The 11,512-nt window shown below is 36.8% G+C and overlaps 1 protein-coding gene across 1 annotated transcript in view; it reads left to right on the top strand.

Moving 5' to 3' along the window:
- The first annotated feature begins 3,281 nt into the window (after positions 1–3,281).
- Positions 3,282–11,512, top strand: part of LOC106871407 (fibrinogen-like protein 1) — a 44,996-nt gene continuing 36,765 nt past the window's right edge. Inside the window, exon 1 of the mRNA XM_014917830.3 lies at positions 3,282–4,909. Within this exon, the coding sequence (XP_014773316.1) occupies positions 4,168–4,909 (742 nt within the window). The 5' untranslated portion in view covers positions 3,282–4,167. The remainder of the gene's footprint in view (positions 4,910–11,512) is intronic.

The following is an 11,512-nucleotide window of genomic DNA, read 5'->3' as shown; positions in this document are numbered from 1 at the left end:
ACGAACCATCGTCCAACCGCCATTTTAATTGTGATCATCTCAATCTTTTTTTCTGGCATATTACATTCAAGATTGATTTATTCGATATACGAAGTCTGACAAAAAGTATCGGGACTGTGGCTATGGTAACGGAGCTAAAGTACGCAGTGAAGCTGCTTGGCACAGATTGAACTCTGTCGCGTATGGACACAAAGTTATAAAATTCTCCCTCATTTCATTGTTTATAGCAGTGCTTGGATGTAAAGTGCGTCGAGTGCAGTCGTCTCATTACATCACAGAGTTTCCATCAGTGATCACGGCGAAGAAAGTAAGTGTGCGTGCGAATGCGTGCGCGCGTGTGTGTGAGTTTGAGTGCGTGCGTGAAAAGAGACACGGATTGAAGGTTATTATGGTCAAGATTTTTTCCCAAAATCAAATCCCTCTTGAAAGGAAGATTTGAAGACATAGATGGAATCCAAGAGAACGCGACGAGGCAGCGGCTCGTTATCCTCAAAAAGGCAGTTCCAGGAATGCTTCCATCAATGGAAACGACACTGGATAAAGTGTGTAGCTTCAGAAGGGGACCCCTTCGAAAGATATTAAATGCCGAATTGATATGTGTTGTAGTTTCTTTTTATAGCACCAGTCCCGATACTTTTTGATAAGACTTTGTATTCATCCAATTTTGAGACGGTTGGGTAAAATTCGAAGGAAACTTGGCTGTAAGTTTGGCATGGAGAGTATGGAGACTGCTTCGATAACTCGTGATATATAAGTTTTATATAGTGGTGTTGAATGATCGAGATTGCGTGGTGTTCATGTTTTTCTCAACGTGGATTTACCATAGATGTGATATAGACAAGTGCATATTGTATTGATCTAAATGCTTATTAGTCCAAGTCCATTGTCGGCGACCTGTGGAGGCGCAATGGCCCAGTGGTTAGGGCAGCGGATTCGCGGTCATAGGGTCGCGGTTTCAATTCCCAGACGGGGCGTTATGAGTGTTTATTGAGCGAAAACACCTAATGCTCCATGAGGTTCCGGCAGGGGATGGTTGCGAACCCGGTTGTACTCTTTCACCACAACTTTCTCTCACTCTTTCTTCCTGTTTCTGTTGTGCCTGTAATTCAAAGGGTCAGCCTTGTCACACTGTGTCACGTTGAATATCCCCGAGAACTACGTTAACGGTACACGTATCTGTGGAGTGCTCAGTCACTTGCACGTTAATTTCACGAGCAGGCTGTTCCGTTGATCGGATCAACTGGAACCCTCGAAGTCGTAAGCGACGGAGTGCCAACACACATTGTCGGCGACCATTAGCTATATTTCTGGACAGAATGTTTATTCTATTTTGCTTGTACGTGAAAAGACAGCGATCATGAAAATGTTATCTGTAACAATTGTTTTCCTTTTCTTTTTCTAACCGTAGGCAGCAGGCTGGAGCTTAGGACTGGAATTATCTATTATATCTAGTCTAGTATTTGTTATTCTATGCACCCCGCCCACATACATAAAAAGAAAAAAAATGAAAGCATATGTTGACCCCAGTTGGTTTTGCAGTCCGCTAAATAGTGGCTTTAGTATTGTTCAGAACACAGCTAGAAGTAACCCAGATCTTAAATAGTATTTATGCGGAAATTAACAATATAATTAAAAGAGAAACATGGCTAAAGCTATCACTCCAAATCCTCACTTGAGTAAATGTATATTTTCTTTCGCTTTCTTTGATAGCTGAACTCTTTACAAAGATGATTTTCTGAAAGAAAAAATTATTGCTAGCCAACTCCTGTCCTAACAAACACAGACGCGCGCGCGCATGCACTCACACTTTTCCACCTCCTTTATTGTCTTTCCGCATTTTCTTTCTTTCTTCCTTTCTTTCTTTTTTCTTTCTTTCTTTCTTTCTTTCTTTCTTTCTTTCTTTCTTTCTTTCTTTCCTTCTTTCTTTCTTTCTCTCTCTCTCTCTCTCTCTCTCTCTCTCTCTCTCTCTCTCTCGCTGTATGTATGTATGTATGTATGTATGTATGTACATAAAATTTTCCCTTTCTCTCTCTATTCCTCTCTTTTCTTTCTTTTTTCTAAATATTAATCACTTCTTCAGGACAGACAGAACTGACAAGCGTTTCTCTTTGTCAGTTTCTGATGACGAAGTCAATATACTAGAAAAAAGAAACGCCTCGAAAGGAGGGTAAGCAGGTCGTATACTGTGACCAGCGTTGTGCTGTATCTATGACCTATGCACTTTTACCACCAATGCATTTAATTCCCAAAGCCCCAGGCCAACTGTTGTGCACTGTTAGAAGACACTCATGTTTATTAATCTCTACAATACAAGAAAAGCGATTAGGTTCATGTTTTAGAGTTTAAAAAATTAAATGAATATGGCAAATAATTAAAATGGTCGAATGACTTGAATTTAGATAAGTTAAGAAGTATTGTACAGAATGATGCATGTAAAAAGTTCTTAACAAAAATTTCTCACTTTGTAAGAAAATTCCAATTTGATTGAGTTATAACTCAATTAAATTAAATTGACATCCATACAGTGGATGTCCATTTTGTTTAAGTTACATGTCTGATAATGTTTGGTGGATGAAAAAATTAAGAAATACCTCTTCCCGAAGAGGTTTTCCACAGAAACCAATGCTTAATTTTATTAAGGAAGAGGAAATAACTCCTATGCTTTGCTTTCAGGGCAAATAGCAGCAGAAAATAAAGGGAAAGACACAAATAATCTTAATAGATAAAATCAAAGTAAAATAAAGAGAGTTTTAGTTAGTGTAAAACTAATCAAAATTACTTTTGATGAATATACTGGAAAGAATCTTAACAACAAATAAACAACAAAAACAAGAACAAAAAAATGAACACCAATGAAGACATAACACACTGGCATAAGGCATTACATGTGTAACAGAATAGCATCGTCAGTTTGGGAGCTTGAAGGGATAAAAAGTAAAGTTGTTCCCAGTGGCATTTGAGCTTAGAACAATAAGTCATTAAAGTATTAAAGCTTGTCCCTCGGTGTGACATCCGATATTTTAAGATGGTAAATAAGACGTTGTGACAATCATGGTTTACATAGTTGAAGTCAAATAGCTTTAAAATAGGAGTCGCAACTATCGATAGCATAGCAACGTGCAATTTCCTTACTATTATAGCACAATTACTAACAGAGAGAGAGAGCTGAAGAGAAAACTACCCGTCATATTTATTAACCAACACAGTTTGCCCTTCCTCCTTCTCTTTTAAGATACAGCGGTATCATTCCTTGTATTTTGGCGCGAAATAAAATGACAGGCGCTTCAATCTAAATAGACTATACACCCCGGATTTTGATTTGGCAGGTTGTAAAAGTATGCTGTGTTCGTTATTATTGTGGAAGAGGCGATGGGGGTTAGAAATCGTAGTAATGGTAGTGGGAATTATAGTAAGGGTGATGATGACAGTGAGACTGTAATCTTAGTAGTATGGCGATAACAGGAAAAACGATAATATCATCTCTAAAATAACTGTTTTAAGTAATAACAAAAAATTGCGTTGACAATCAAAATAGAAACTGCTTCTACTGCAGTGTCTGCAGCTACCTCTGCTGATGATGTTGTTTTTAGTAGTTGGGGGTGGAGATGATGATACTAATGCAGGGAATTCAGTAATTATGATGTTTAATAAATTATATAATCTAGATTTAAGTTGATATACCTTTTCAACATAAACAAAACACCTTGACAGTGGGTGTATCCCATTTAAATTGAAGGGCGGCCAGCTGACTAAAAGCTAGCCTAACACAGCTTTATATTAGTCGGCGCTAGTAAACAGCTTAACTTAAAATTAATGAAACGAACCAGAAAACCTGATGCAGCATTCTCACAAAATTAACATCTGTTAGACATCGTTTTTTGGCTTGAGGTTTTCTATACATTTTGTTTTGCACCAACTGTTGAAAACATACGTTATTACTGGATTATTTACACCGCCCTTCATGTTTTTCATTTTTCTGCAGTGTCTATATTTCCATACCTAAGGCTCTGTTTATTTTTGACCTTCAAGTAAAAAAAATATTTATTTACGAATTCAGTCATCACATAATATCCTTGAAATTAATTTCTTTTTCTTTTTTTTTCACACGAAGATTTATTCAAAGCTGTTTATTCCTGATCTATCGCCAGTTCCTTCCATTTGAGAAGTATGACTTTTGGAGATATATTTCACCAGAAATTACAAATCACACTTCTTGTTTTCTGCCTCTGCTTAGTAAAAGCTAAAAATTACACAAAACAAACAACTATTAGAACAGAGTCCTGTTCATACACCATCGTTGTGAACCGTCGCAGCGCACCCCTTTGTCCAATTTTGACACCCAGTAACAAAACAAATGTAAACAAATCTTTTGCCGATAAACGGACAGATGATGAAGATGAAGTTTTTAACGAACCAGGAATAAATCCGGAGAGTGGGGATTATTTCTTCGATGTTGAAGCTACGTCATCAGAGACATCTACGACAAATGACAAAAGCAGCGGTGTTTGCAGAAGACGTTTGGCGTTCTTGACCCAGCGCTTGCAATATCTTCAAGAAATGCAAAAAGTGGAGCGTGAACGAGCAAATTTATACGAAAGTAATGTAAAGGGACATGATATGGAAATAGATCACATCGATACTGGTTTGAACACTTTAAAAACTAATCTCACCCAGTTGATTAGAGCATTACATTCCATGGAAACGAAAGTATTTCGTCAGGAACGTATTAACAATAATCTGCATCACAAACTTTCTTCTGTGGTTCTTGATATGGATGAAGTGAGTAAGAATTTCCAAATACGACCTTCCAAACCAATTTCTCATTTAACGGATGGTTCTGGCAAAAAGATACTTTCAAAATATGCAACTCCATGTAGCTTAGTGGAAACTGCACAGCACTCGTATTCAGGTAAGAATTTGTATAATACTTTTACTGATCTTTCTTTGTTTTGTGATCCAAACTTTATGTATTGATAATGTTTCCATAACTTGTATTAGTAGTGTTGTATTGTTACTATATAACTAATCTAGGCTATATTATATCAACGAAGCTTTAATGGAATCTATTTATAATACAATAATAATATAGTATACTGCCCGTATTGTATAGCGTTTATAAATTCAAAGTCGTTAACTTTAGTCACTTTAAACACTGAAATGTGTAAGGCCATTTCAAAGGTTTATCGATACATTCATTTTTCGTTTGAAACATTGATCTGGCACAAACGATAAACACTTGAGTAGGTATTTTATGACATCATAATTGGTGTCTCACATTTCAGCGTTCAGTTTTCACCTTGGTAGACTGTCTTTCATGCATTTGAAGTCGACAGTACCAGTAATTTTCTGGAGTCGAAGATAAATCAATTATACACGAAATTCTTACAAAAAAGAAACCATTGTGCTTAGAGGAAATAAATTACTATTCCGAGATTGAAGGTTGTCGAGTCCGTGATACTGTTCCGGTCCTGATCCTAGCTGAAACTACTTCAGTTGCTCATCTTTTTCTCGAACGTTACAATATTTCTTTTCATTTTTGTTTTCGTTTTTGTCTTTACTGCTTTCAGCCATTAGACTGTGGCCATACTTGGGCACCGTCTTCTACGGTATAATCAGTTGTATCAACACAGTACTTATCAAAATTTTATTGAGTTTATATGCTTGAAAGGTAAAGTGGACTCGGGTAAGATTTGAACACAGAACATAAAAGAAATAACCAAATGATACAAGCTACTTTGTTTGGTGCTCCATCGATTCTGCAGTCCAGTTCCTATATTATTTAGATTACGTACCTATATAAACTAGTTGGTTGGGATGGGGGCTTGTTGTTTAACCCCGGTCAACTCTCACCAAACATACCTATGATTAAAGACGTTGTAACCGTTACCATCCCCCCGTCTTTTATGTACACAAGGCACTATACTGTTCAATGTATCCTTTCTTTAAGACAGTAGGTTTCGATATGAGGTAGACTTGGCTGCTGTTTCTAGAACGCCGAGCAACTACGCCGGAATTCTTTCATTGATTTGTGGTTAATCTAGTTAAAGCAATAAGCAGAGAATCATTGCAGATAATTTTCAGCATTTGAATCAGTACGATACGGTTTCAGTTTAGAATTGAATTACTTATTCTGTCATTAACATCCAGTAGGAGATACAAGAATAACACAACATCCCATATCTTCATTCTATTATAGTCTACTAGTACACGTGTATTTGAAGAAGCTTCCTTCAAATTTACTAACACAGCAGTCACATGACAGGGAGTTCTGACTAATTCGGTTTCAGTCAGATGCCTTTTGTTGTCTTCCTTTTAAATAGTTGTTGTTAAGCTGCAGGTCAGCCCGAGCGAGATGACCTATGATCAGAGGCGTTCTAATCGTAACCATCATGCTATTTTAGGTGTATTTAAAACAACATTACCAACCAAAAGTGTGAACCGGCGACTCGATAGAGACGTTCGAGCATCGGATAGTGTGATAACAGCATTAAGTTACCGATTTGTACCATAAAATCGTTCTTTATTATTTATAGTTTAATATTGTACCACTTGTTAAATTTGAACTATGCGTTATTAATGTTATCTAATGAATATTAAACTCTCGGGTAAATCTCATGGTTACACACGGAGATCCAGAGGGAGAAAGGGAGCTTGTAGGCGGCCATGAAGTAAGGTATTACCTGTAAACAAGCACAGAACTGTCCATAAACTCTACGACGCGAATTCTTTTGCTTTGAGACCAATGTAATTTACCTTAATAAATCTATTAAAAGTTTTTCTGGGAGTCTTACATAACAGACAGAAAGCCAAGTGTTATTCGTTCCGGCTCTCTACGTTCTGAGGTCAACTTCTAGGTGATCAGATTTTCTTTCATTTTTTTCGGAGGTCTACAAATTAAGTACTATCCAGTAGTGAGGGAGGAAGGAATATGAAATCTTTTTTCTTTCTCTCTGGATTATACCTGTAATTCAAAGGTTTAGTCTTGTTATATTGAGTCACTCTGATTCAATCAGAGAATTGCATTAAGCGTATAAATGCTCGTGGAATACTCAGTCATGTAAATGCTAATTTACTGAGTAGGAATTTTGTTAGTCGAGCAGCGACAATAGTGTAATTTTCAGACAATACTAGTGCAGTAATTAAGTATTGTCGTTGTTGTTGTTGTTAATCTCCAAGTCCGATTTGACTGAATAGGCCATTTATTTCAGACCATTCCAGTTTGAAAAGGCCATTCCTGTGATCAAAACCTTTTCAGCTTGTCATTTTAGAGATATCTAGGACTGCATTATCAAATGTATGTTTTCATTTAAGACGATAAGTTGCGATTTGAGCGGGGTTTGGCTGCTGTTTCTACCAAGCCAGGCGACTACGCAGATGATCTTTTTAGAAAGGATTTTGTCATCGGTATTAGACAGGGGAATTACGTTGTTCTTACTTTTTATGTCTAATTGTTGGACGAATGTCTCCTAACGAGAAGGAACGTACCCAACGAAGTCAAATCACTTCCCTTACATCTCCTCTTCTCCAGAAAAAGAGGCGAATCTCACTTCTCACCTGCAGAACAATTTGGTTTGATGTCCTTATAAAGAAATAGGGGTCCTTATAATTTTAAATTCAGTCCCTGTACCTATTTACTATTACTTGAGTACAGTTGCTTAAGACTGCTGTTGTATATATTTTAGGTCACTTGCTTTTGTAAAAGTAAACAGAATCTATTATTTTCTTTTACTCAGCTTTCATATTTGGTATTCATTTACATTCTGATATACCACTCCTACTCATCTAGAAGTTTCCCAACTTCACACAGAAACTAGATTATTTCTGTCAGTGATACATTGTTTTTAGCAAGATATAAACAATTACATTGTTTTTCATAATATATAAACAGTAGAATGTATAAGTGGACATATGTGGAGTAAATACACTTACATGAGTCAACGAGGGAGCTTCTAAGATGTTGACCGACGTGCTAGAAATAGCAAGTAAATCATCCTCATCATTCTAGATACCAGAATAAAGAGTGTTGGTCACGACTCGAATGTATTTAATCACGAGTGTTGGTCATGACTCGAATGTCTTTAATCACAGATCTGTTCTATCACATCTGGCCTGTAGCCAAACAACAACAAAAAGGAAAACTGGAACTTTATCGTCACAGGAAAGGCAAAAAGTAAACATCCGGACTAGGTAGGAGAGAAAATTTGAACCGAGAGTATTGGAATACCAAGCTTGACACAAAGTGCCTATAAAAGGTTGAGAGCGCCTTGCATGCTGACAAAATTTCGCCCGCCTTCAAATTCGAAACTGACTCCTGATAAATCTCTAAAATCTCATAAAAACGATTTAAGTCTTTTGATCCAAGTAATTTCATATACAATGGCCTGTAATAAAATGCAACGTTAATCTAACGTTAAACATCTTCATGAAAAGTTATCCAAAATAAATGGAAGTTGGTACTAATATCACGGCTTGCACTCGATTAGGCATGGGTTTAATTATATTATTAGTAACATACTAAACCACGTTTCTCCAATCTTCAGTCAATATCTTTTTCAGCTCTGTTGAAGTATTTTTCGACAATATTGCTTGCATCCTTCTATAAAGATGTTTCCATAAGTATTCTATTGGATTAAGATCGGGGCTTTGAGTAATCCACTTCAGGGATTGCTCAAAGCTCCTATTCGTAAATTCTTTTCTAGGTTTGTGATGCCTTGCTTGCATAGCATGGAAGCTTAATCTCATTGAAAAGAGATTGGTTTTCTTATCAATTCCTACACTGGATTAGATGAGTAACGTGTTCTTTCCAAGTATTTAGCAGCATTTAAAAACAAATACGAGCTCTAGTCATTGTTTCCCCTCGTACCATAACTCTAAATCCTCTATGTTTAACTTTTCCTTATAAACAATCTCGTTCTCATATTTCAGTTTTGTTATGACATACATCTATTTGCCTTAAAATGGAAAATTTGGCGGGATTTGCTTTGGTCAGATCATATTATTGGCGACAAAAACTCGTTCTCCTTACTGTAGAACACTTTAGCCAAGTTGCGCCTTTTAGTTTAAGTAGCTTTTGAAATCATTCTCGCCACTCTTCGTTCATATCCAAGGCCTTTCAATTCTGTTCATATACAATATTGCTACTCATCCATAGAATTTTCAACCTCGCGAACAGTTGCAAGTCGATGTTTTATAACTTCCCTCTTAACACTCCTTCTTCAACTATTTGTGGCCTCCTAGATCCCTTCTTCACTTAGTAATACCCTTCTTCAATTCATCTATTGAATTTGGATAACACTTTCATTATTAATACAGAAAATTTGAGCAATTTCTCGATTAAACTTCCCATATTGATAGCAACTGATGACTTGTTTGTGTGCCGATTCAGCAATATCTTTATTTCTACAAGTTTTCATTGCTGTATTTTATTGAATTCAATTAATAGTGGTGTCAACTTTTTGCACAAGGCCAGCAATTTCGAGGGAGAGGGTAAGTCGATTACATTGACTCCAGTGTTCAACTGTTACTTATTTTATCGACCTCGGAAGGGTAAAAGGTAAAGTCGATTTCGATGGAATTTGGACTCAGAACGCAAAGACAGAATAAATGCCACTAAGCATTTTTTCTGGCGTGCTAACGGTTCTGCTTGCTCGCTGCCTTCATTTAAATTAACATTGGTCTCACATTTTGGCATAAAGCCAATAATTTGGGGAAGGGGTAAGTCGATTACACCGACCTTAGTGTTGAACTGGTACTTATTCTATTGACTTCGAAAAGATGAAAAGCAAAGTCGACCTTGGTACAATTTGAACTCAGAACGTAAGGACGGACGAAATGCCGCTAAACATTTTGCCCGGCGTGCTAACAATTCTGTCAGCCCACCGCCTTCCTCATTGCAATTGATATCAAATTCATACATATACCTGCAAAGAAGGGAAAATCATATTTAATTAGACGTAATAGATGCAAAAGTCATTGAATGGATAAAAACAATTTTGTAGGCCCTGTATGTTGCATAGCTTGGAATTTGTAAATTAGAAGATTCGTTCGCTGCATCCAGTTCTTATACACTTGTAATTCGCTCCTGGTTCTAAAAGGATTTCCATTCCTATTTAACACTCTTTCCATTCCATCATTTCTTTAACTCGATTGATAAATCTGATGGGAATAGTAGACAAAATGTTCCCTCAAATCACACCCAACCATCTTAAAAAACATGCTACATTGGACATTGTAATCTTAGTTATACCCTATGAAAAGAAAAGACAGGATAGCTATGGTTGGTATACGTTTGACTGTAGCTCTACTTAGAGCTAACATGGACCTAAACAGCAACAAAACACTGGTTTCTAGATATAAATATCATTGAGTTTCCAGAATAGTTCGTCGTTGGCTTCAATAAATAAACATTTGGATAAGATTTTAATAGAATTAGAAATTACAGTTGTGACGTTAATGGCTAAAAGCAAGAGTAAAAACTTAGTTCACGGATACCAATTTCGGTTACCTTATTTCCTGTGATTCTGTGCTCGCCTGATTTTCACTGATTACAATACAAAAAAAAAAAAATGTAAGCTTGCTTAATTTGTTAGGAATAGCGGACGAATTCCTTCATATCATGTGTTACTGTCTTATAAAAGAAAGACACTCGACCAGCACCAGTACCAGTACCTCACCACCACCGACGACGACGACAACAACAACAACAACGACGACGACGACGACGACAATAAAGCAAAAGCAACACCAGTTGGCGTTTTGCTGTATCTCGTTTGATGTCTTTTGATTTTAGAACTTGCATTTGATATATCGTTGTCGTTTCTAAACCTCCAGATCTGTCCCAATTGAGCAAGAGTACAATCAAATGACTTTAAGCAATGTCAATCTAATGTTTTTATATTCCTATCACTTTATTGTCCAATTTGTCCATCCTTTCAGGGAAATTCGGCAGCTATTTCTAGCAGGTCGAGAGACTGCGTAGAGCTTTTTAATTTGTTATTGTTATATAGCCGGGAGTCACCAATGACAGGCAGATTATTAATCGAACGAATAGGCCACTTATCTTTTGTTCCAGTTCTACGTTACTGTACTCCCCTATATGCCATGAATTATACTATAAGATGCAGTGTTGCAGCCTTTATATATTGTACACTCTCCACTATCCTGTCTATTTCTGTTAGTCTATAGATTCAGGTAGTGCTCTCAGCGGAGGCGGACAAGGTGGATTTGGCCAGAACAAAACAAATACTGTTACTTTGTAACAAACATTGGTGATGTGTACCCCAGCGCAGTGTTTTGGAACTAATGAGGACATTGCTACAGTTGCTATTTCTGTGTGAATATGTTTTTGTTTCTCAGGGCTGAGTATGCGAAATTCTTTCAGTGGACGTTTAGTGATAATGTGTTAGTATTTGGATTGCCTGGAGTATGAAGGATAAAGCTTGCTGTGGAAACAAACTGTGCCTCGCGCATTTGAAGGTGTTCTACAATTTTGTATGTTTATTTCATTATGTTA

This window comes from Octopus bimaculoides, chromosome 1 (assembly GCF_046866305.1).
Source record: "Octopus bimaculoides isolate indiv1 chromosome 1, ASM4686630v1, whole genome shotgun sequence".
NCBI lineage: Eukaryota > Metazoa > Mollusca > Cephalopoda > Octopoda > Octopodidae > Octopus > Octopus bimaculoides.
This window is presented reverse-complemented; position numbering and strand designations above follow the sequence as displayed.